Source organism: Paralichthys olivaceus, chromosome 14 (genome assembly GCF_024713975.1).
Source record: "Paralichthys olivaceus isolate ysfri-2021 chromosome 14, ASM2471397v2, whole genome shotgun sequence".
Lineage (NCBI taxonomy): Eukaryota > Metazoa > Chordata > Actinopteri > Pleuronectiformes > Paralichthyidae > Paralichthys > Paralichthys olivaceus.
This window is the reverse complement of record NC_091106.1, coordinates 6,148,419-6,175,981: the sequence shown is the minus strand read 5'-3', so window position 1 is coordinate 6,175,981 and position 27,563 is coordinate 6,148,419. Positions and strand designations below refer to the sequence as shown.

Here is a 27,563-nt window from a genome sequence, read left to right as displayed (position 1 = left end):
CATTGAAAGGCTTCCGCTTAAAATATGTCCAAACAATCATTTAAAAACAGGTATCGAGCTGTTTAATCTAATCACCTCAGGCAAGGAATTCCAGAGCCTTGGGGCCGTGATGGTAAAGCCTTGATTTATGCCTTGTTCCATCACACCTCGGAACGTCTAGACAGTAATTGGACAGTAGAACGTGTACGACACATTAAATGACAAAAGTGCTTATAATAAGGTAAAAACAACAGCTTTCACTCCTGTTGATATACAGAGGTGCCATCTTAGATTTCCAAGTCAGGGGTGGTGAGCTTCCTCTGACCTTCTGAGTCGAAATTTCGACTTTATGGGGCGTTCCAGTTGCATTTTCCGTCTCGGGGGTGGGAAATTCCAAGCTTTGGGATTTGATGGAACGCAGCATTAGAAACTAATGGCAATTGTTGGTATGAAAATCTCAGATTAAGACTTTGAGCATGGGGAGTTAATAAATACTTAATGTAACTTGGAGGGCAGACTGTGCTGATATTTAAATTTTATTAAAAGATCATTAAAATCAGTCCTTAATTTTACTGGCAGCCAATAAAGGGAGACAAGAAGCAAGTGTTAGTATGATTTTTCTGCAGGCAACAAATTACAAGACACAAAAACAGGCACTAAGTGTGAATTGTCTATTTAGGGTATACAGCCATAAAACACATTATATTCAAAATTTACAATAAGATTTTATTGCATAAGGGTTTTTCACCCAGTAAATTTTAGCAGATAATACAATTCAATTTTATCCGTATAGCACCGATCACAACATACATTATTATATCAAGCCACTTTACATGGATTGATTGTGTAGAGGAACCCAACAGTTCCCATTGCAAGGAAGACTTTGATGATTGTGGAGGGAAGAAACCTCCTTTTTAGTGAGGAGATACCTCTAACAAAACAACAGTCAGTGTTTGCATGTATCTGCCTCGTCAGGTCGGGGTGAGTGGAGAGGAATGATGGACAGAGGAGAGGTGGGTATAGAAAAGAGAGGAGGAAAGAGAGAGAGGGGAGGGAAAACTATATGGGAGAGAGAGAGAAAAAGAAAGTAACATACAGCACTCATAGAAATGAGAGGACGGTGTGAGTTGCGTTTTAAGTGTGCATGGTTGTGTTGTTGTGTTGTACTGTGAAGTGGATGTGCTGCTGGATGCAGAGGAGCAGTGAGGAGGAGAGCACCTCTGATCATCTGACGGCGCACGGCTCCTCCCCGCTCCCTCCACTCGCTCTAAGCAAACCAGACAGCGGCTTGGCCACAACTCTCCACCCGCGTCTCAGTGCACACGGGCTCGTCTGCAAGAGCCGGAGCCAGGAGTCGACTCATCCAGAAGAATCAAAGAGTCCGTGCACCTCCCCACCTCCGCCTCCTCTGGTGTCTACATCCACATGAGTCAGTGATGAGAGTGGCCGAGAGGAGCGACGGACGCGTCTCTTCAATGTGGACCGGCGGTGCGCAGAGGTGCGCTCCATGCTCCAGCAGCATCATCACCTCCAGCAGCAGCATCCTCCACCTCCTCCTCCTCCTCCACCTCCTCCTCCTCCGCTCCTGAGATCAACCCAAACCCACGAGGCGCGCCGAAATCCTCCTGTGCTGAGCGAGGTAACCAGATTTTCCTCCACTTTCAAACAACACCGCTCCTCAACAGCAGCTCCTCTCACTCACATGCCTTTTTTTACGCAACACTTGAAATCTCCAGCCTCTGACAATAAGGATGTGCTATGCGTTTTGAAGCACGGGCGATTAATGGATCAATTATTAAGCATGAATAAATCCAGTGTGGCCTCACAGCAAGAACAAATCTCTGGCATTTTGAAACGTGATCATCTATTCATTCATGTGAAACGAGAGCATCGTCTTTCCCCTGCAGTTCACATTTAGATCTATAATAGAGTATTGATCAAACTAATTAAAATGCTGCATCCAATAAATTTGCTCCATAAGATCCCAAGAGAACAATCCTATGGGTTGCGGTTGAAAAAGTCGACTTCACATTAACATGTTTTAAAAGTTTTTGATGGACTGTTAAAAGTTTGAAATAGATTCAAACACATGTGATTTGTTCACAGAAGTTCTGCTTCTATAGCTCTGGTGGTGTTGCTGTGTGCTCACCTCACTTAACAAGACAAGTGCATCTAATGATAATCACCGCTCTCCTGTTCTTCTGAACGCAGCCGTGATGTAGCATTGTTTGCCTCTCTGCGTCTGCTCCTCTCTGCTACCAGACCAGCCGTAGTGACACTCCTGCAGCCGCGTATGAACGCCACAGGATGCTAATTGCCACAGGCTGAGCAATATTCACCTTTAATCATGAGCATGTGGGTGTTGACCTCTGCGAGCTGAAGCTTCAAGCTGCAGGATTTCTTGAAAGGAAAAAGCTGAGTTGTTTGATGGAAATAAGATTTCTGATAAAATCCAATGAAACATACTGTTTTCCCCCCCCAGCAGCATCAGCACCTACATCCTGTGCCATGGCTAAAAGTGGGATTTAATTGTTGAGTTTCATTCCTGTGCAGTGTTTAGTCATAGGCAGCACTTGTTCCCGGAGTGTGGGTTGGACTCCAAATGTTCTCACAATTACAGTGTGCGTGAGTACTTATTACACAGAGGGATGCTGTATGGTTATTAAAACGTAACAATCTCCTTTCCATCATGCTTTAGCAACAAATGGTGAATTGACCTCAGTAAATCACTTTCTAATATTTATTTTGGAAACTGGATATGAAAAATCTTGAAAATTGTGGAATAAAGTCTCAAAACACTTTAAACCTAATGGTGAATGTGTTAAAACTTGAACTACATAATTAATGTAAAATCTTTCTTCAAAATTGAAGGCTATTAGTGATGTGAAAAATTAAATTGGTCAGAAATATGGGATGCAAACTGACAACAAAGGGCAAAAGGTCGACTTGAAAGAACGATTGCCCTCGTTATTTTCATACCCGACTAATCAACATGAATGGGGCCACAGTTTATCTGCAGCTCCACTGGGACAGATCATTTTTTGTTTTTGAATCAAATGCATAAGCAAAGGTGAAGACTGTAAGTGTTGACGAGCGCATTTGTAAAATAAATATCAGCCTTCTGAGGTTTCCTTAATCCCCAAGAGAAAAGTCAAGGTTTCTCCTTGATGTACGACTGGACAAACACACAGGGTCAGTGGATGTTGCATCATAATGTGTGGAGTGCTCTGTGTGGGAGGGATAGAGAGGAGGGGGGGGGGGGGGGGGGAAACAGTTTGTTGTCTTCAATTTCCTGTTATTGTCTTTTGTTTGATGGAGTTTATCCAGTTGGCCCCACTTGAACAAAGAGGGGGTGGATGAGGGGAGCAACTCAACAAAAGTGCATTTTTCTTTTCCTCAACTTTTTTTTTCTAGTCAAGAGCAATAGAACATAACAAGAGAATAGAATTAATAATTGACGAAGTAATGTTTGCTGAATTAAAGGATGAAAACCAGCGCTCATGAGAATATTTATTAAAAAATGTAAATTCATTCCTGACTTTTTCTCTCTTTTGGTTTGGTAGATTTTTCCTTATTAGGAGATGAAAAAGAGCTCTCATGTTTTTTTGCTGTAAAATGTGCTGGATGCAATGTCAAGGCCTTAGTTTCTCTATTCAAGTCCAACTTAAACCAAATTAATATTTACAGAGAAATTAGAATCACTGGTATTTGTTTTAATTTGCATGTTTGGTATTTGGTCAAAATTGTAATTATCATAAAAATTAAATTAAATTTTTCGCGTTTATTTTTCTGCAGGGATAGTTAGAGCGCACCCTAAATGCTTGTTTTTCAGGCGGTATGAATTTTTGTTTCCTGTGCTGTAATTTGATTGGAGCAGGATCTGTGTGCTCATTCATTTAAAGTACATTATAATACAATAGTGAATGGTCCCTCAATTACTCTTCCATTTTACTTGTGTGTCGTGATTTGAATCCTAATAACTTACACTGAGGTCACTGGACTGACTGGATGTCAAATATCAACTAGGCACTGCAATGAAAAATCCACCTGGAGACTTGAAGCTTAGAAACTATTTCCACAGAAAATATTCCCCCAAAAATGTTAAGGCTGTGCATATGATATACATTGCCTCTAGAAGTCGCACCAGCCCTAGCATCTCTGACCAAAACGAATGATTTGTTGGCGACATCTTCCCTCCTTTGTGTTCTTGTTAAGGTATTGAATAAAGATCCTCTGAGGCTACATCCACTCATAACGGATATGCCTGGTGTCCACACGACTCCACACTATCTTTAGAGCTGCTAAAACACAGATGTTTGGAAACATTGCTGGCCCAGTTTTAATTTAAAACTCCAGGGCAGTGTTTTAAACGATGAATACACACAACCGTTTGCTCATCGGGTCTTTTCGGACACAACGTAGCCTTTGCTGATTCATTGGACTCCTATCACATGACCCACTTCCAGAGGAAAACAACCAGCATTGGCCACACCTCACAATGAAGAATGCAACATGGATAATCAATTACCAGTGCTGCTGACCCTGTTATCCATGTGAACAGCAGCTATCTGCATTTTACAATAATACAGCTGCTTAGGAAGCAACATATTATTCGAGCAATGTGGCCACATAATATGTCTTTTCAGGTGTTGGACAGGAATTAAAACTGATGCAGAGCCAAAAACGCTTGTGAGGGCAGAGATCGTTTTAACTTGAAAATGCACTTTTCAAATAAAAATCTAGTATAATAATGTAGCCTCAGTTCAGGCAATCCAACAAAAACAATCCAGCCAGCTGCAGTGCAGACTGGTATAATGGATCCATCATGTCTCATCCGCAGGTTGGTGCTTCTGTCAGTGTTGGAGCCTCCGTCTGAAAAGCTTTGGCCAGTAAATGTTGTTTTTAAAAGCATAGCACACTGTCAGGTGGATAGCTGGTAGTTAGCATTACTATCAGAGTTAGCATGGCAGTGCCTTGCTGTGTGTAGTGTATAAAAATAAAGTGCTGCTGCTGTGTTTTTGGTACAACAGCATGCTTATTGTGCCAATGCAGAAAAGTGAACACGCTCCTGATCACAAACACACACACACACAAACACACACAGAGACTTTATTCTCAGGATGCCATCACTCCACTATATCTTTATATAGCAGATAGTTGTGAGCATGGGACAGTGTGAAGGAGTGGCTTCTTCGTGTTTCCATAGCGACGGGGTTCACAAGGTACCAGGTAGCATTATTTCCTGTTCACCATGTTAAATAGAAGTTGGCAGCTGTCATGTGTCTGATGACTGGCTTTGATCCGAGCTAATGATCACTGTGTTGGTCTCAGAGCAGCAGGATTTATTCATTACGCTCTCAGCCAGAGCAGAACATGTTCATGATTTTTAAACGCATCCGTTTGACCCAGCAGGTTCTCTGTCCTTTCAGCGTCTTGATTTTGGATATGTACACCTCTATGATTAGATCAGCAGAGTACACTCACTCATGCAGCATTGTGATGCTAATGTCATACAGAGACAGTTTTTTTGTGTGTGCATGTAGAGTTGGCTGGATCCCTTGTCTGCCTCCCCCATGGACTGATTACTGATCAGACTAGCATTTCATATCAGCCTTGTGGGGGGAAATTAGAGGATTAGCAACAACTTCATGCTTATTCCCTACGTATCCTCCAGGCTTCCAAATCCTGTGGAAGCCATTGTTGTTTTTAAGTAGCTTGACAATTGAGCGTGGAAGCAAACTCTAATTCTCCCAAGTCTACGAGGATGTGGAGCTGCAGGGAGCCAGTGTTTTGGTGCTACCTCCCTCGCTATTCATTCTCTCTCATGACGTGAAAGGGAGAAACTAGGGGCCATGAAGCTGAAGCTGGCTGCAAGGACCTCTTCACTCCAATCTTTGGTTCATACATAATAGATAAGTCACTGTAACTTACAGTACAGGGGCATAACTAGGCTAATGCCCAGATTTGCATATTTGTGCCGAATTCCATAATTCATGAGTGTGCAGAAGGCAGCGGTCCTTGGTGCAAAGAGCCACCTTGGTCCATATGCTGTGTGCCACATATCAAGGGTTGCTACCTACCATGTGCACCAACAGCCCAAGTATTAAAAAACAGCATGGAAACTGTCATTGCCTGGCACATGGGAGCCTCGTCTTCATCATCAAAAGCCTCGGAGTCTCATCTCAGCCTTCGGGGAAGCCTTATTAAAGGCATGTAGAATCTGATGACAGAGTCAGACAACAGGCTTCTTTCTGCTTAATTTAATACAAATCTGAAATAATAGGATGCAGTAGGAGTGGGTGAAGACGGAACGAGCGGGGGGTGGTGACGCCTTCTAGTGCGCACATTTCACAGGCCACTCTCTCAGCGAGAGGTTCAAGAAAGGCCTGACGGCGCCATCATTGCCACGCGTTATGAAATAGATTTATCATTCTACTTGATGACAGGCTAAGTTATTTATTCATTACCTTTGTTCCCTGCCCGCCTCAGATGAGTAGGCACATGCCAGCCTCATCCCTCATTATCAGTGATTGTGTGTCATACATAGTTTTTTTTATATCACACCCATGTCTTGTCATATTTGTCAGATAAATAGTATCTGCTGCTTCAGAGAGATCACGACCCCGTCATGTGGAGTGAGATTTGTTTTGATTCACATGCCTCTGCTCCGCCATATGCATCAATTTATTTTGTGTGGGTGTCTGCAGTTCTGTGAGGCTAGGAGGAAGGGAAAGTAAACGATAGCGTTGTGACATTTCATGTGTGTGAACTATGTTTCGTAGGATTTCTTTACCTATATATACATATTTTTCAAGAAAATCAGGAGAGAGGGAGTCAGATCAATCGTTGGATCCCCAGAAAAAAACATCAAGTCTTTGTCTATTGCTTGGATAAGAACCAGAGTAATGTCAGCTCAGCTTCACTTTGCGAGGTAGCTAAAGCCATTTTCCTCTTTTCCTGCTTTTCCTTTCCTCTACACATCACTGGCAGTAATTTCACAGGAGCAGATGAATACTCATGAGAACAAAATGCCAAGCGCTGGTCCTCCTGGCTCGCACCCATAGCCACCACCAGAAGCAACATTTGACATTTGTTCTAAAAGCGCAGAGCTGGGTTTGTCTAGATGTGAAATTTGATATTTAGGGACATTGATTTAAGTGTATTGTGGGAAGGTCACAAGCCGAGCAAAGGCAGTGCGGACAATCTGTGCTTTGTTTTCTCAGTTAAGCGTGCATGAGATGAAAATAATGACCTTGTGGTGTCATTCAGAGGAAACTTTTTGAGCTTCTGTCAAGCCTCACCTATTAATTAAGTAGAGCACTGATCACTACAAGGTCCAACGGGTCTTTTACAAGTAGATATACAGTTTACGGTAAGTTAGTCCCAGTCTGCAGAGGAATCTATCTGAGCGGTGTCAATGACGTCTCTGTCATTCTTATTGTCGTAGGGCGGTTGTGTGCAGGGGGCTGTCCATGGTGCTGAATGACCCACTTACTCTTGGCTTTTTGGAAAGGAGCTGATCCCCTCTCTCTTTCCCACCTCAAAGTGAAACACCTCCCATCTGACACTTAAAATGAAACTGGCTTAAAGTCAAAGAGCTCACAAAAAACCCTGTCTCTAAACTCTGAATCTGATAGATAGAAGGATATGGATGGACCTAGTCATGAATTCTGGAGCTTTAAGTAAAAGGCTCTGCAATAGTCTGCAATTTGTTAATATTATATATTTTAAAATTTTAACTTGAAGAAAATCTTTTTACAAAAACCAACACCCAACATATTGTGCATTGAATTAAAGAGTTAAAAGTAGGTGTCTATGAAAATGAATTACATTAGCAGCAATTAGAAACAAGGATTTTCTGCTGCATTGATTGTGTATTTATAAAATGAATTATTACTTAAGGTTATTGGTAGCTGTCTACAGGTACCATTAGAGATCATATTTCTACTGTACACTAAATGTAGATATTGTTGACTCCTCTGCCCTGCAGCTTGGTCTCACCTTGCAGCGAGAGAATAGAAGTTCTCAGAGGGTTCTTTGCACCCTCTCTGAAGTCGAAAGAGCAGCAGCCTCTTGTCCACTTTTAAGCCACAAAGCAGTTTTTACTTTTTATTAAGTGATTCAGCAGATTTCAGCAGAGTTACACACCGAGTGAACAGAAACACTCCACAATGTAATGAATTTTACACCAGTAAGTCCTGTCACCATCCTACATTTGTAAAAACCAAAACTGTGTCAGAAGCAAGTCTAGCACATATTCAAACTATATTAAAAGATATAATTTCCTTTCATAATTTATATAAGTGGAGAAGCAAAATATTTGAATCACAATCGTACAATCAACTACCATATTATGATTAATTGATTAATGGGAGTTTTTTCACTCTGAAGCCTCCTTCTGGGCATTTTTTCTATTTCCCAGATTACATTATTCATCAAATCATTAATCATTTAATCTGTAAAATATTTGATAGGTTAAACAAGAATGGAAACTGTCATTAGAGCTTTGATTATAATGCAGTGAAAAACTAAAATCTTGTCATAAATACCATTCTGCTTTGCAAAACTTTGTCAGATGGGCGTTCACTGGGAATCAGTGATAAGACGTTTTTTTCTATTATTTAGGTGGACAAAAATGATTAAATTATAATTTAGGAAAATAATGCCTGAAATTTAACCACCCATTTAAAAAAATGTGAGTTGCAGCTCATATTGTAGTTCTACTAATTACAGTCTTAAAAACAAGGGCATCGTGCATGACACATGTTCCACTCACGTTTTGAAAACCCTTGTCTACCTCCCTCACTTCTATTATTTCACTCTACACATTGTTCTCTTACTCTTCAATTTTCACCAGACTCCCTTACAATTAGCACCATATGAAGCAATTACTCTTTCCCCAGTCTGCGTATTATTTCCTGTCATTTGCTTGAATCCCATTTACAAGACAATTTGACCTTTTTTTGCAAAGATGATAAAAACTATGAGCAAATATGAAAATAATTATTATCCCTTATACAACTTATACCCAAATTATAACGGCTTACACTTAGTTAGTACCATATGATGCATTTACTCTTTCCCCAGGGTTTTGCCTCTCAGGCGATATGTAGGCTGCCCTAATTTGTATGTGGGGGTTAGGGCTTAGGGGATACATGCAGATAGCACTAGGGGGGCTGAAAAATTGATCATTTATATTATCATTATTATTATTTATGCTCTCCATTTTTATTTGATTGATAAATCAAATATGTTGATTACATATTCAGTCAAGGCACTAAACATATAGTTCATGATTGATAAGTTTAAGTGAGAACACATTTACATAAATATAAGTTTAAAATGAAGTCAATGTCACAATTCTCATCTTTAAAATGTGTCACATTTAAACAATATATATATATATATATATATATATATATATATATATATATGATATATATTTATATCATATATCATATATATCATATATCATATATATATATATATATATATATATATATATATATATATATGATATATGATTACTTATATATATATATATATATATATATATATATATATATAAGTAATCAAATGGATACAGTGATAAAATAGGTGCCTATAGTCAACTTGTTTCAACCTTGATCTGGGACATCACACCAAAAATAAAACCTATATAAAGATTAATTAGACAAAAAAATAAATAAATCATTATCTTTTTTCCCCGCCATGAGTAGGCACATGTGGGATATAAAGATATGAACAACATGGATCTTTTTGTGCCACCATAGCACTACAGCTCTAAACTAAACTGTAAAGCTGTAAAGTGTATTTAGATATCAGAAACACTAAGATTAACTTTTCATTTACTATGTTCCTTTTAATTGCATTTGTTCATTTTCCTATTTCAGTTCCTGCAACATGATTCTAATCTTGCAATTACATCTGTTGTTTCCACAAATCACAGTGTGTGTGTCGCAGATGTTCAGCATGTTTGGTGTGTATTGTTGGATCAGTTGATAAGTTAAGCCTTGATAATTTGGGTATAAGGGGATAATTATAATTATTTTCATATTTGCTCATAGTTTTTATCATCTTTGCAAAAAAAGGTCAAATTGTCTGTAAATGGGATTCAAGCAAATGACAGTAAATAATACACAGACTGAAATGCTTCGGAAATTATTTCTATTTAAAAAGCGAGATTTATCATTTTATTATTCAGTACATTAACCTTGGAATGGATGTGAGCAGATTATTTGCAATGCATAGTGTCCATATTGTTTCAATATGCATGTATTACTGTAAATTAACTTGACTTATCTGCATTTTATTTTATTTATGTTTGTGTGCATCATCAGTGGAAAATGGGGGCTTTGCTATATATTTACACACATTTGAAAAATAACATAGAGAGGTACATGTAGCAGAGAGGTTTGTTTTCTCCAATATTAATTCTACACGTCCATATTAAGTTTGTAGAGTGTATTTTTTCACAGTGTTCATGTTTAATCACAGCTGTCAGTTGGTTCAAAATATGAATGTGTGATAAAGACTGTCCTTGTTCACAGGATAACTGGAGGCCGGTTCAGCTCAATAAGGATCAGACAGAATCTTGCCTTCACCTTTTGAATGAGTTTTCATCACACGCTTTCCTTTTTACATCACAGCCCCTCAATAAACTGCAATGGGATTACAAGTTGTAGGCATATATCTGTTCCAGAGGTCTGGGGCCCTTTTGGGATTAGATATGGCATTTGATGCCTGCTCCCAAGGTGTCAAAGAATAATATACCATCCTTATTTCATCACTTATCAGTACAGAGCAGTACAGAGGAGGTGGGCTCTGCCATTGTCTGCAATGTAAAAGTCAACGCAGGTCTGTTAGCTTTGAAAAGTACTAATTGATTAATGGACAATAGCTTATTCGTTGTCATTTTCAAGACAAAAGGCCAAAGTTTCCCTGGTTCCAGCTTCTGAAACGCAATTAATTTTCTTCATCTTATATTACATTAATTAAAATTAAATCATTGCCAAAAGATATTAGTTGTTATTCCTACTTTGTGGCTGAGATGCCTCACACAAATGCATTAAAGGAAAACACAAATGCCAAAAAAGCTGTACAGTGGAAACACACCCACAATTTTATTTCTAATTCAAGCTATGTGTAGTTAAAGAATTGCTCAAAATCGGACTTAATATTGCTGCAACAATGCAGCTTAGGTTATGTTCATCTGAAAGACTGAAGCAAGTGACCAAGTGTTAACGCTAACATCACAGCACAGCTAGCGCCATCAAATCCTGATGTTAGATGACAAAGTACATATGAATTCATATGGACAATGAACAGCATTGTTCACATCATACTACACACTGTCACTCACTTCTGTTGTGGTTTTGTTTCCATTGTGAAGCTTTTGCGGTTGTGTTGTAGCTCATGCATTCATGTAGTAACTTTAAAAAAATGGTGCCATCACTAAAGAATCTCTCTGACTTGTACTCTGCTCAGGGATGTTTGTGCAGCTACGCATGTGATTTGCAGAGAAACAGATGCAGTTGCACTGGCTTATGATTGAATACAAGGAGCTCTCCACATGGGGAAACTCATTGCCCAGCAAATTAAACCATTACCTCCCCAGTTGGAGTTAAACTTGGAGAAATTACTCATTTAATGTCTGATTACTTCCTAATACAGTCATCTAAACACAACAACCACTTATTAACAGTAAATTCTGCTTCATTGCGAGATAAGGGTGGTGATTGCTTGTCGGGGTTACAGTAAAGTTTTATTAAAAGATGCTAAGACGCTAAGAACGCAAAAGATTTCATGTGTTGGGATTCATTATGAGATGGCTCTCTAGTCTGATGATACGTCTTCATTATCCAGCCCAGCACCAGGCAGATAACACCGCCTCATTTGCTTTCAGAGCCTCAATTTTCCAGGAACGATAATGTGGCCTCTGTTTTGCGTCGCTGTGCTGAAGACAAGCAAGCCATTTTCAATATGCCCGCAGGATTACAAAGGTTAATCATCAATTTAAAGCTAATCTTCGTTAAATACCAATAGGAGCGTGGCATGTGCTCGAGACAGATATAATCAGACAAACCCCAAAACAATCCTCGATCTAAATGAAGTGAAAGATGCTTAATCTAGGCTTTACAGCAGCAGTTGATGAACGAAGAAGGCGGAGGATTGCATCGCACTTTTCGACTAATGTTCCATTGTCTTACTGTTTGCTAAATTTAGCCGTCAATTCTACTGGGCTAACCACAGCAGAAACTGTGCCACTTCTTGTTGTGTTTTTAAGAAGAATTAGGTTGAGAGACTCCCAAACAAATCACAATCAAGGTATAGTCCCAGTGTGCTTTGGCTTTGCGGAGTCCGCTGGAGGAAATTAAGCTCATATACTGTATCTACCCTTGCCTATTGTTGCTATGGAGTTGAGATAATTATGGAGTCTTAAAGAAATCCAATCGAGGACCCAGTCTGGGAAAAGTGTAATTAATTTTCTCCCCTTTTCTCAGTTAATATGCAGACGACTGGGAACACGGGATTCACACAGGATATTAAAAATGTTTCATATCTGTCCAATGTGGCTTTTCATGATATCGGAGCAAGATTTTAACATTAAAAAATAATTATCATGCAGATATCTAGGGTAAAAATATCCACACGCTGGACTGTAGCTCCAAGAAACTTTTATCAAAGAAAAGGCAGCATTTAATCTTCATTGTGTTTGTGGCCAAAAGGAAAAAGAGAGAACAGATTGATTACATCATGCTCAGGTTAAGATCATATTATGTTAGATGTCGTGATTTACAATATTTGCATTGATTAGAAAAAATATAGTTTGATTGGGTAAAATGAATGAACATTTATACAAAATTCAAATAATAGAATATAAATGAAGTAAAATATTCATGACAGATTTCCTCAACCTCTAAGTTTGTGTCACTCTGACATAGAGCTTTTAAAAAGTGCAGGAAATAAAAAAAATATTTTAACTCTTGGTTTTATTTTCACAAAACTTTTTGACTAATAAGAAAAGCCTGCGACAAAACACTGCATTTTCCATTAACCTGAGCCATTTAGGTCTCCTGGGCAGGAATTTACAATAATGGGAAATAGAATCGGCTCACCTTAATGGCTGAGGCAGTAATTCCTTTGACAAGGTAGACTCCTTTAATAAAGATAAGCCTCCAACAAAATCAATAAGTCCAACTAATTTCGAGAAGAGTCACACTCGTCTAGACAAATACCACATTCACACCTAACCAAACAAGCCTCACAGGCCCATTTTTTAAAAAGGCATTGACATTGCTTTGACAACACAAGGCTGTTTTCTCATATTTGCCTCTGAATCAGGCCAACAAGCAATCCTGCAGAAGCCCCCTTCTCTGGTTCGTTTTGTTCCCCCAATTAGGCCTTGATGCCGGGGTCCACAAACTTCTCTAATTAAGAATTCGCTCTTCAGAAAACACACCCACATAAACTGGCCCTCGCTGCAGAATGTGGGGCGATAAAAGCAGTTATTGGGCCTGCGACCTCCTTTGCCTCTTGTCTCCCATAAACACTTCAGTAGGTTTTACAGGACAGAGGAGGGGGGCAGCATGAGCAATAAGCCAAAGGGGAACAGTGGGGGTGGGGATGGTGCTGATGACTTATTCATGCAGCAACAAGAGGGCGCACAAGAAACTGACAGTGAGAAGTCCTCGTAGTTGTTATGTAGTTCTGACATAACTTGTCTCACTTGAAGTTGATGGATCTTTGGCCTGGGCTTCAATTCAGTCTGCAGCGTTGTGATTTTCAAAAGGATAAAATACTTGAGCTTGAGCCGTTTTTTCTGGCTGAGAAATAAACAACAAAAAAAAGACATTACATATTCATTAGCTTTACCAGCGCTCTGACGTTAGCTTGTGGGTTTACCATCACGCCAGCGGAGACAAAGCTCTGCTCTGCTAAGAAAAGTCACCCTGCTGAAATGACATGATGTTTTATTCCTTCTATCGTCTTAACCTGATTCTGTCACATACCCGGAGCCGCGCTGGCACGGATATTGTCATTAAGTTGCAGACGCGTCCTCTCAGCAATTTAAATGAGTTTGAATTCTTTGCATGTACCTCACTTAACTGCTCTGTTTTCCTTTTCATGTGCATTAAATTCAGTTAAAGCTGGCAGTGATTTTTTTCTCAACCCGCACCTCTTCTTAGTTCATGCATGCTCTAGTGATTTAAACTGATGGCAAATCCCACCTTGCTATGCAGGCTGAGCACAGAAAGTGTGTGGTAGGATTGCATTCGAACCGCTGCTGGTGTTATGTTCGACACAAAGAACAAGAGGAGAAAGTATAAAGTAATGGAGAATGCCAATACCTGTGGTTAGCCTTCCTTGAAAATGTCAGTAAACAGAGCCATGCTGGAAAGTCGGCTAGAAAACAGATGTAAAGCCCAGCCGGCATGAGAGTGTTCATCCCCTGTCAGGCAGAGAGGAAATTCTGCGCTGAGGTACGGCCGACCAGCGGCAGTGATGGTGTGGAGCGGTGCTGTAAGGCAAAGGTTGTAAACACTGCAATAAGGGAGTGTACGACAGCCACGTGCAGCGATGAGGGTTTACACCCGCTCCCACATCTTTGCCCGGTCAGACCTCTGAAGAACTTCTCCTTCACAGAGGCAGAGCGGGAGATTGTTATTATAGATAAACACTTCCCTTACAACCTAGTTTACCCTGCAAGGAGGAAATTACAAGGATGCTGCTCAAAGTTGAGCACAGCGGCTTCTGATTTCACTCGCCTCCAAGGTGTAAGTGTGCACAGTCACAGACTGAACAAATGGCGCAGGTAATGATTTTGTTTGATCAAAAAATGCGCAAACGTTTTCTTGCCCTGCAGGTGCTCAAATGTGTATATTTCCTGTTTTTGTTGGTGTCATATTGTCTCACAGTTGATATCTTTCTCTATCACAAATAAATCTAGACATCGGAGGATGTAACATGGAGCATTTTTCACAATTTTTTAGACATAAAATATTTGACAAATTAGGTCATCATTAGTTGCAGCCCTATATGCTTCTTATATTGCATTCCCAAATATTTGATATTAAAACACAAACGGTTTGCAGACAACAGTGTAAGTATTCAGGCCATATTGAAGAAATGAATGAGAGAATGAAGTCATAATATCATGAGAATAAAGCCATTGTTCAACAGGAAAAATGTAATAATATTACGACAATAAGGACAGCTTTTTGTTTTTTAGAAATATAGATGCAGATTTAATCTATATTTCCACTCTTTCCACCTTCTGGAATCAAAATCTTGGTGTGGCCTACTAATCTCATTGGTTCTTGAGAAACTACAAATCCACATTTATTATCACAGATTGCAGTCGACCACCATCAAACATCTCTTCCTCCAAAAGAGTCAACTTCCTCCATCTGTGTGGCTCTTTCTTCGGAACGGTTACAGTTTCTTACTCTCTCTTTTTTTTTCAAATTCCTGATACTCTGTGCTCCACGTTCTTCATTTTAACACAGGTGACAGATAAACTGATATTCCCCTTCTAACATATGTTCTAGCAAAATTACAACTTCAATCTCAGATTTTTCCTCCTTTTAAGTGGTCCTAATGTTCCATCATAGAATCATGATAGGCCTACTTTTAAACAATACTATGTAATAATAATAATATAATATACAGTGATTTATGCACATTTATCACACATTTTTAAACATCATAATAACTTCAATTGTCTCCTCAGTACAAAATGTGTCTGTGTCTGTTGTGTTTTTTTTCATATATTCAAGAGAAACACTTTTAAAAAGATGTAGACTAAAGCCTGTAATGATGGAAAAATAACTCATTTTTTAAAGAGGACTGGATTTTTGCCCTGATGCTTACATTGAAAGCACATTAGCAAAGGATCTCTTCAAAAAAACATGTTTCAGTGCACATACGGACCCCGACTGTTGACAGACGTGATTGACTGTTAATCTCTCCAATGATGACATGTTGTGGACATGTCTGATATGGACACGATTCATTAAAAGTTTCAGACTCCTGCACTGAGACAGCCGAGCCCTCTCAGCCCTCTCAGCCCACACAGTCCATTCCCTGTGATTAAGTTACAATCAATGACCAGCATGTAAAGCAACAACTTGAATTACTTATGCAGATGAGGTAGCTTGATACTCTGACAGTTGGAGTCCAAGGTCACCGGCTGTGGCTAAATGACATTCCAGACATGTGTGGGTGTCGGCGTCAGTCTGATACTCTTTCCATTTCTGATCTGCATATCTCACAGTTACGCTTGACTTGACTTGTCATTCACACGTACGGCACAAACAAATGGGACTAAGCCAGGATGTGCCCGAATGTGACAGTGAAGTTGTGTACACAGGGGGTCAGTCGATACTTGCTCGCTGACTTTCTCCAATGAGATCTGGTTGTTTGTACGACACTATAGGGGCTATATTGTTTTGCGGCAGGTTGCTTCTGCCTCACAATACCTTGCTGCTGCTGTGTATTCAGCTCGGCTACACAGTGTTCTCCCTCTTATTTATTTACCATACACATGCAGGGATGTGCAGCAGGGAGCACCATAACCAGTACGGACACGTCTAAGTGTACGATGCTACGACCTCTGATGCACGCAAACACAGGACACCCGTGTGGGAAGCCGATTTAAGTTGAGTGCATTATTATCAACTGACTAACTGCAGCCTGCTGTTGAATCACTTCAGTGCTTGGCAGCCAGCAGCACATCACAGAAGGTCCACATACTAAACCTCAAGTTCTGTAGTGCCGAGTACATATTTGCGATGGCAGGAAAACACTGGCAGATCTGTGGCATGCGCCTTCCAATAGGATGTTGTCGTGCCAGGGAGAGGGAAAGGTTTTCCAAGTTATGTGGAACTGCACACACCAGCTGTAGCTTGGGAACATAAGCACAAGATATTTGTCAAAAGAAAAAAAAAATACTGTGCCCTGTAGTGCACAAATAACTCAGTTAAAATGTATTACACGCTTTGCCCTGGTGCACAGCTCCCACAGTACATAAGTCAAGACTTGGCTAAGGTGGGATTTACTCCCGATGTGTAACTTAATGCTGGTTATGAGCTGCAAGATTAATGGCATTTAATAAACAACTCTACAAGATCATAAAGTTCTCTAAACATCGGGCATCTTTCTGCAGTTTTGCTCATCTCAGCTCTGATATCTTTGTCAGCACCCAACAGGCCTGCCCATATTTTTTTCTCATTAAACTATTCATCAGATTGGCCTCATCAAAGATTAAGAGTATCCTCACAGTTCATTACAAGATGCCCTGCTTTTTATTTGATGAAGTAATTCATCCATAATGCATGTGTATACTGCAGGATGCCTGCGAGACGGGAGAACAGCATCGGCTTTCCAAAGGCTTAGACCCGCGAAGAGAGAATAAAGTTGGTGCATTTGTTTTTGATTAAGTCGGCATTTCAGAGAGTTCCCTCTGCGATGAACTGTAGAGCAATTACTTTACATGGAGAAGATCAAACTCATTGTGAGAACGAGGAAAGTTCTGATGGGAAGAGCATGATAAGAATTACATTAACATTAAATAGTCTGAGCAGAATTAGCTTTATCTGAGTGGTGGTGATGAGGAGGCCGTGCGTCGGGGATGTTGGCACCGTGGAACGTTCAGGTTCTTTATCAGAAGTGGCAGGTTGGATGAGGATCATCAGGCCACTCACTGATTGAATTCCTTCTCATCGTCTCTTGTTGTTTCTGACTGACCGCGGGACACATCCCTGAGTGAGTCAGCCTCCCTGGGATTGGTTGGCTCCACTCATCCAAGGGTGATGAGCAAGTTTGCCTATTTTATCTGTGAAAATGCCTCCTAGGAATCCAGACAATGTCAGTTGATGCTTGAAATAAATCTCTGAGCATTGACAAATGTCAAAGATAAACCGGAGGAAGCCATGGCCGGGGCATCCAGCCAGCTGAAGTGACACTGCATTAGTTTAACCAGGGTGTGTTAAGGCTGCGGTATTGTGATGGTGAAATGAGTGTGTGGCTCTGTGCAGCTTCTTTTGACCCGCTGCAATTTCAGCTACAATCAGAAAAACCAATGACGGTTCTCTCCTCAAAATTATAGTAAAAGTGTGTGAGATGTTTCTTGAGACAAATCTTAATGCGAATGTTGCCGATGTAGCATAAACATACATTTGTTGACGAGGCACATGCCTGCATGGAGTTGGGTGGCTCATGTTCTTCTGCTGCACAGATGGCAGTGGGCAGACGGAAGGCAATACATTGCGCGCTGAAACAATCTGCAGGAATAAACATAGCTGAAAAGATTGCCACACTGAGATGGTTTAACTCAATGTATAGAAGAGCATAGTTAAAACACTATAATTAGTGCCTTAGGCCACATGTGTCTGGATGTACTCTCACACGACAGATTACACCCTCTTCAAGTCCATAATGAATGCCTGCGCTGACATGTGGGTGTGGAGTAGGTCATTGTCTTACTCATACACTCCCGAAATAGATAAAATATCACTTATCATCAGAGCTGTAGCATAATTTCTGCTCAAAACAAGGGAATTTTGTCTTTCCGTCCTTTGTCGCATTGTGTGAAATGCTGCTGAGCTGTCAGTTAGAGCCGTCTGTGTAAATATTAGATAACGCCTCTCCTAATAATGGCATAGATCTTCTCTCAGACTTCACACACTCAAGGTTGGAGTCTGTTCAAGGTTTCTATCATCTGTCTAATGCCTAACATTATATCATGTCAGACCAAATCAGCACATCATATAGTGCTAGTGCTGCTATAGACCTGGCTGGAAAGAGTGCAATATTACTACAACACATTTTACTAATGAAGACCAAGCAACTAGGGTATAACAATGTGGGGATTCAAGCACAAAGGGATCAAATGGGGATCACCAGTAATGGGCCAAGGAGGTGTCACAATGAGGGATGGAGGAAGTGAGACTTCCTAGGTGGTGGAACCTGTGATTCCTGTAAGGATGAGCGAGAGCTGAGAAGACAAGGATTGGATGTGAAAGCTGAGATAAAGGGAAACAGAATTACAACACAAGTGATCTTTGTTCCTGAACTTAAGAAAGAATGTAGAAAATGTAAATATGAACCACAGATTATTGTACACGTTGATGTACTGTAGTACACTGAAAAAATGACTTATATACTAATAATTAGTAACAAACACAAACATTAGTTTTTTTAAGGTTGTGTTAATATAACTTTCTGTAATTTTAAATTAAACAAACTTAATTCCTCTGTGTAACCAATTAGTTTTTTTAAATTGGTACATCATTTAAATAAATACATTTAAAACACCATCACTTTTGAACGGACCAAAAAATGGCTTAAAATCAATTAATATGAGATGGTTTTCCAGCAGGTGGCCCCAGAGGAGAGTATTACTGTGATAATGCTTCCTATTGCATTGCAGACGCCCACTTCTCAGTTTATTAGATACACAAAACCTGATAAATCATGACAGCAATACTTGTTTTTTGAGATTTGACCGTATTTTCATTCTGAGGCCTGCTGTTTGTGGTGCTGTTGAGTTTTATTGTGTTTATCATGCTATTTTGTTCACCCCATTCATATTAATGAAGGAGGATTAAATAACAGGACCGCCCATCTGCATACTGTATCGTAAATTAGCATTATCTCAGTGTGCCTAGTAAAAGGATGTAGCACCATGGATCTCTCAAGAAGAAGGCAGTGAGAATCTCCACTGGTTACCAGAGATGGTCTAGTCAGTGAATGTGCTGCTAACCATTATAGTAGCATCATGGTATTGGGAGCTTGCCGCCACTCACCATTGAATGACTCCACAGGGCAACTGGACGGGTAAATGCCTTGTTTCTGGGCACCTCAGTCAAAGGCACCTCTGCTTGGAGAGCATTACTCATTCCCCATGCAGTCGCATATTCCAGCTCGGAGATCGAATGTGGCAACTCTCCGTTCTCATGTTACCTCAGTCTCCATCCTATATATATGTATATATATATATTCAACAGTAAGTGGCTGTAATATAGCAGCAAGCTAAATGAGTGGGGACCACTAGCTCATTATTTCCTATCATCGTGGTCAAGTCAGCTCTGAGAGGGGATTGAAATGCCCAGCAGTGCTCAAGGTGCCCCTTTAAAAATCCCTTGCATGCTGATGCAGAGTGTATTTTTAGGATTTTGGAAACTAAACACGTGGATGGGAATTAAGGATTTTTTCTGGTCTTGTTTTGCCCCAGAAATAAACAGTATTTTAGAACTGTGTTGACTTCTGAGAAATAGAAAGCTGCGGAGGGTGTTGTATGAGGCGTGCCATCCCATCTAAGGAAAAGGTCAAGGAGGGAAAATGATATATCTCGATCCTCCGTGAGTCGCTAAATCCTTAAATTGTTGTAAGAGGAATTAACAAATTGAGCCAGTAATCCCACTGTGAGCCAAAATGCATTCATAATTTAAAACACATCCTGCACGTGGGAGTGCGGCTTCAGTTACAGTTGGATGTGTGTGGGTGGGAAATACATTGTGCCTGTTTATGAGGGGTGTGTTGGAGAGAATGGCTGAGGAAAAGAAATAAAAGAGCAAAGGGGAGAGAGTTTAAGAAAATACAATGTCCCAAGTGACAGTTTTTGGGGGCGAAGGGTCAATGCATTTTACAAGAGATCATCTTAGAATGCTGTGGGCCAGTGAAACAGAGAGATACAAGAGCCCGGGATGGAGGAAAAAAGGCAGAGACAGAAGCAGTAGATAAGGAGGTTTGTTTCTGCTTCAGATTACATTTTTTTGGTCTTCGGCCTTGCTGACAACAAAACAATACCCTGCCTCTGTTGTGGCTTTATGCGTGAATTCTTTGAAATATGTGACCACACACAAAGAGAATGCTAACAATGATAGATACTTTTAACTTACTCATTTGAAATCAATCCATCTCAGAGCACAACAGCCACTCCTTCTAATCAAGCTTTATTGCAGTAATTATTTGTACTAATATTTCTAATGAGCATCTATTAAAAAACAAAGCTGGCCTGTACAATACCTGCCTGCCACAGTTAATGGTGGGGGGCCCTGCTGCATACGAATGAGGGTTTGCTCTGTAGATGTATAGAGGCGGCTGTTTGGGTTAATTAGCAGAAACCTGGTTTCCCGTGGCGCTGAGAACCTGTGGAGCCCTCCTCTTAGCCTGGTGGGATATAATGAATAGTGCAGATCTGTTGGCGGTGCTGTCTGCTCAGGCAGCAGGCAGCACTTCTGCTCTGATGCCAGACGGGTTTCACAGCCTAATGGTTTGCGAGTGCTGCTCTTGTGTGTGGAGGCTCCGTATCATGAGTTCAAGTGGAGCAGAGGTTTGATTTTGTTATCGGCAATTGTGGCTTTGACGGTACCGAGTTCAGTTTCTGTAATTCTTCATAATTAGGGTCAAAGACGGGCTGGAGTACATCACAGCGTGTGAGGCAGGGAGACATCTTGAACATGTGGCCATTTACTGTGAATGAAAGTTATTCAGAGACAGAGAGCGCTAAGACTGGAATTCACTTCTCTTTCATTTAATTCATGACAGGGTAAATGTAAATGTATATATTTATATTGTGCTTTTCCAGTCTTATCGACCATTGAAAGCACTTTACAGTACAAGTCGCATTTATCCATTCATGCACACATTCATGCAGCACTTCTATGTCCAGCGCATTTTTATCACACACATTTATACACTGTTGGCAGAGCCGCAATTTGAGGTCTTGCCCAAGGACACTTCAGACTGGAGGAGCTGGGGATCGAAGCTCTCTTACACCAGAATTAGTGGGTATACATGGATTATTTAAATGTGGCTAAACCCACTCCTTTCCCATTCCCTGTCAAAGAGTTTGCCTTCCTGTTTTTCTTTACCCCAGTGAGTCATTGCGATGTCACAAAATGCAGCAGAAACTATAGGTTCTCTCTCATCGCCTTGCCAATTTACCTCATTCACCCGGTTGTCATGTTTCCATCAGTGCCAGTCTGAGTTGGTGCCATTTAAACCTGTCTACTGCAGAGTCATTTGAGTGTGTGGATGCTGATTGTATCCATTCCCACTGCAGACAAAAGCCAGATGTTAGTGGGTTTTTTCACCAGTGGAAAACAGGCTTTGATGACAAAGGTGAGGCATCTTGAGACAAAGCCACCCCAGACAGTCAGGACTCTTGCTTCCTGTCCTGTGTTCTCATCTCATGACCAATCTGACTGAATTTGAACTGCTAATTACGATATGATACTATTTTTCCCATGATAAATCTATTCTTGGTGGTATTGTGTATTTCATACCAATTCTCTGTTTTACCAAAATCTAAAATCTGCACACATCTCTGTGAGAATGATCTTTCTTGATCAAACTAACACAAGGCCAGGAACGGCTGTGGTACTAAAAGATGAGTCTGCAGCTCAGATCTAATGCAACTGAAACACAACTGGTACAAAAACTGAATTCTATAATGACACTGACAAAGAAACTGCATCAGTCACATTAGAGCCGACACCTGATCTCCATAGATAATTTCAATGTGTCAGGACTGATTCAGAGTATCTGATTGGTGTATCCCTAATACACGGATAATATTGTTACATAGAGAAATAATATAATCAGCAGAACATGGGGGTGTTCTGTAACAAAGTAAATTCACAGAAGCCAAACATGCAAACAGTGACCGGAGAAATTTGAATCTTTTCTGCCCTGCTGTGAGAGCAGTGAGTTTCAGACATGCACTGAACTCCAGGGATCCTCCAGAGTTTATACCAGAGGATGTACATGTGCCAGACTTCCTCTGGATATAGTCTGCAGAAATGCTGGAGGAGCTGATGTGAGGACTTTCTGTGAATGAGTAGAGGGCTCGACATACAATGACAGTGAAAAAATAAAACTAAACAAACAAAAGAAAATTATTTGGAGAATAAAAAGCTGTGTCACACAAATAGAAAACACAGATGTCAAGGGAGCTTGTGGTGATAAGAGCTGATGCCATTGTTGATGTGCTGTAAACAAAATCATGTGATATCCACAGCAGAATTAATATGTTTCTTCATGCCTCCACCTGCTGCTCCTCACCTGAAGGATTTGTTGCTTTTGTGACTGAGCAGAGAACCTCCTGTTGTGTTGCATGTGTATGTACCCTGCATGTGTGAAAGGAAAACTCAGGAGAGAGCCCTGACCCCAATTCTCCAGAGTTCCTCCAGAGGACATGTCTGAAAACGGCTTCACTGATGGTATGTTACTTCCCCGGGTCTCTCTGTGGCCTGCCAACCTTTGCTGTGTAACCTTCCATTGGACAGTGTTCAGTGGAAATAGTCTTGGTTAAGTTGTCTGCCAGATAGCATGGTTGCCAAATGAAAAGCTGGACACATATGCATATGCAAGTGCTGAATAAAGCAATAAGGCCCAGTGGAATGTAAAACAATGGCTCCTTCCAGGTGGTGGTGGTGTGCTGTAAGAGGAGTGGGGGGAATTGGATGAGACAGAAAGCTCGTCTGGCTGCCTGGCTGTTAGCATTGGACTTGGCAGCTCTCTACCAGGGACATGCTGACAGGCAGGCGCGCCTGTCACAGTACATAAGTGCCTCCTCGCACAACCCTGAGCCCTGCAGGGCAGGTCGACTCTCCTGCTTTCAGCTCACAGGCCCAGGCTCACAATCGAGCCACAGATCGCAGTGGGAAACAGGGGCATGTGTCATAGCCTTTACACGGTTGATAGAGTCTGTAAGGTGAGAGAAAGGCCACAGGTGACAGTGTACAAATGTGCTATGCACACAAGTAATTATATTCCTCATTAGAGAGACAACTTATATAAATACATTTTGCTTGAGGTGGAGTATTTCTCCAACCAGATATATGATAAATAATACGAATTGTCACTAAAAACAGTTTAAGTTCACAGACTTGTTATTTTCATGCATGCCTCATGGATGATTTTTTTATCATTTTAAATTTGTTTCTCCACAAAATGTTAAAACTAATTTCATATCAGTTTATCATCAGTGTGTCTAACAAAGTAACTTGTTTCACCTTTTGCTAACTCAGATTTATTTATATAGTTTGTGAAATACAACAGAGGTTGAGCCAATTAAAGGACTTTATAAACATGGCTAAAAAAAAGAATACACAATATATTTCATGTATTCATGGATAATCCCCTGCTATTTCTCATTCGGACATTATCCAGAGTTTTTACTCAGGAGCTGGCAGGAGAAACTCTGGAGAATGTCCGCAGCAACTGACTCGGACATTTGGGTTGTCACATGCAGCCCCTCTGGATCATTTCACTAGATTATCCAGAGTTTGGTGCAGGTCTGAAAGCAGCTATAGTGTTTTACAGTACATGTTCCCCTCTAAACCCCCAAAGATGTAATGTACAATGAATGCCATCCAGAGAGAGAGGCACAGGAATTTACTATCTTACTGATAGAGCTGTTTTGCCCCTGCATGCTACAAGCCCATTAAAATGTATTTAAATGTATGTATTCAAATGATCAGAGACTACAGTAGCATACATAATAAGTAAAGTGTGTGTGTGTGTGTGTGTTTGTGTGTGTGGTCCCAGACAGGGAATATCTTCATTTATTTAGATTACTTTACAGTGACCTTTGCTGTTGAAGCTGGATGTTTGCAGAACCCGGCCTGGTTGTTTTGACTGTAGCAGCTCTCTCAGCTTGTTTTCCTCATGAGAGTATTTGAATACTTTTGTTTTATTATTATTTTTAATTAATTCCATGACATTTAAAACAAAACTTGTTCTGCTATTTCATCTCAGGGCTGCGTGCAACAGAGAACAGGGACTTTTCTGTTTTTTCCTTGGTTAACTGAAGGTGAACCATTTAACAAGTGCCCATTGGAGGCGTGAAATAAAAAACAAATATTATGATATTTAACAGCACTAACAAAAAAAGTGAAAAGGACCAGCCAGGTTTTAATTTTCCCAAGGTTGTGAAGGGCTCTTCAGCAATATTATTAATCTAATTCAAAGCCATAAATCCTTATCCTTGTGCTCGCTGGATTTCCTATTGATCGTTCTCTGCATGTATAGGAAATCAAAGTTGCACAGAAGTGGGAACTCATCTGATTTCCTGCAATAAATTTGTTTTTGAACGTCTCCAGATGCCTTGATATTGATGCTTGGGTGTGTACGTTGAATGTATTGATCCTGGTGTGGGTTTTGACCCGGTCGAGGAAGACAAAGCGCTCTGGCCTCGTCTCCTGGCCTTCCGCCACACTTGCATATCTCAGACACATATTCTAACGAGCTGTCTGGCTAAATGTTTTTCAGTAGGAGAAATTACAGTATCAATTGGAAGTGACTTTATAGAGTGAGAGGAGAAAGCAGATGGGAAGAGGGAAGATGAAAAGAGACTCAAAGAAAGATGAATAGAGATTATCCTTTTGAGATGATACACTTACATGACACTTACACTGACATAGATTGTATTTATGGCTGGATTGCTTTTCACGGCAATGAGGAAAGTGCAGTTTCAGTATAATGCAGACATTCATTCTGCTGTATATGTCTGAAATCTGAAAGCCTTTTCTTCTTTTTCCGTCTTTGTTCTCTCTTACAGATGTGCTGTGGGCTGCTGACGATTCCTCATCCTCATCCAGTTCAAATTCAATGGCAGACAAAGACTGCGCTATCCACCACCCCTGAGTTCACAAAGACAGATCTTGTCCGCACCTAAACCCCCTTTCTATTTTTCTTGCTTCTGTCTCTGCCAATCTTCACTCTAAAGCCCATCGCCATGACTTGTTTCCTGATATCAGCCTTTCTTCTGGTTTTCCAGACATATGCTGCTCCACGTGAGCTCATCCAGCCAGGAAATGGCATAACACTGGACCCCATGGACCTTGTTTCTGGACAATCAGCAAATATCACTGGAGATGTGTCCTCATCTCCACCCCCAGGAACAAGTAAAAGAGCCCCACATAGTATCATTATTGGGGTACGGAAGGGGGGCACAAGAGCACTGCTGGAGATGCTCGATATACACCCTGAGGTTGCTGCTGCGGCCACTGAGGTGCACTTCTTTGACTGGGATGAGAACTATGCCAAGGGCTTTGAGTGGTACCGAGAGTTGATGCCCTACTCTTACCCCCACCAGATCACAGTGGAGAAAACTCCTGGTTACTTCACATCAGCCCTTGCACCAGAACGCATCTGTGCCATGAACTCCTCTATAAAGCTGCTATTGATCTTGCGCGACCCGGCCGAGCGGGTCATCTCTGACTACACACAGGTGTACTTCAACCGGCTGGAGAACCACAAGCCAGTGCAAGCCATTGAGAACCTGCTAGTGCGTAATGGAGCCCTAAATATCAGATACAAGGCCATTCAGAGGAGCCTTTATGACGTCCATATGCGTAACTGGCTGCGTCACTTTCCCCTGGAACAAATACACATCGTAGATGGGGACGCTCTGATCCATGACCCCCTGCCAGAGCTTCAGAAGGTGGAGCTCTTCCTTAATTTGCCGCCAAGGATAGTGTCCTCCAACTTCTACTTCAACCAGACCAAGGGGTTTTACTGTATCCGAAGTGACGGTAGAGAGCGATGTCTGCACGAGTCTAAGGGGCGTCCTCACCCAGCTGTCAATAGCACCATCCTCCAGCAGCTCCGCTCCTACCTACAGGAACACAACCGAACCTTCTTCAGACTGGTGAAGCGCACCTTTGACTGGCAATAAGAAACCCAGATCACAAATCAGACTCAATGAAGCCACTACCTTGTCTGGGATAAGGACAAAAAGGGGGCATAAAGCACTTTACAGAACTGACATTTAACAAGCCCTTGAATAGCCTCTATACAACTGTTGTGATCTCTGGTTTCATCAGAGCTGTTTTATTTACACCATGAGGCAAAAAATATGAAAAACAGGGTGACGCTTTAGATTACAGTCCACAATGTACAGGGAAATTACTCCAGAGGTATTGTGTAGTCTTTAGTACAGAAAACTACAGTACATACAAATGCATATATATGTAGTGTTGGTAGTTGACAGCAAGATTTGAAGTTCTGGAATAAGGGGGTAACAATCTACAAAGAACTTGTGGTACTTTGTTTCAGTACGTACCGTACTAGTGCCCTACACTTTGGAATAATTACGCTGTCCATTGTGGGGAATAATTTAAAGCGTAACCAAATACTGTAACTCCAGGTGTAAAGTTAAATGGAAGAATCTCCAAGCTTAATAAGTCATTCTCTCTGTGCTGGAAGTGTTTATGTGATCAGTGAAAACAAGTTCACAAAACTGATGGACTTTTTTTTCCCTTCTCTCTCTCTTGTTTGATATTCTTGTTCTTGATAATAAATCGTTCTGCTTTCAAATGTAACAGAAAAGTGGTATGTTTCCATCTCACTGCATTTCATTCTGGCTAAGAACAGCCCCCTGAGCCTTCTAACCTGTATTGTTTAGGGTGTATACTCAGGTAGGCAGAGGCATTAGAATAAGCCTTTGATTCGCTGTGGAGAAAGTTAGACATTAATGCAAGGAAATGGTTACCCTGGAGCAGCGCTTTAGTAGTACAGGAATCACTAATGGCTTTGGACATTGAAGGTAGCCTGTGCCTGCAGCTAAATCA

At 40.8% G+C, this 27,563-nt stretch overlaps 1 protein-coding gene across 1 annotated transcript; it reads left to right on the top strand.

The window, feature by feature from the left end:
• The first annotated feature begins 1,049 nt into the window (after positions 1-1,049).
• On the top strand, positions 1,050-27,309 carry hs3st1l1 (heparan sulfate (glucosamine) 3-O-sulfotransferase 1-like1). Its single transcript, XM_020090566.2, has 2 exons — positions 1,050-1,618; positions 25,550-27,309. The coding sequence occupies exon 2, from the start codon at positions 25,727-25,729 to the stop codon at positions 26,666-26,668; it is 942 nt and encodes a 313-aa protein (XP_019946125.1). The 5' UTR covers positions 1,050-1,618; positions 25,550-25,726; the 3' UTR covers positions 26,669-27,309.
• Positions 27,310-27,563: the final 254 nt, after the last annotated feature.

What these genes read in the sequence shown, in the direction of transcription:
- hs3st1l1 (XM_020090566.2), top strand. Translation starts at nt 25,727, where the DNA reads ATGACTTGTTTCCTGATATCAGCCTTTCTTCTGGTTTTCCAGACATAT.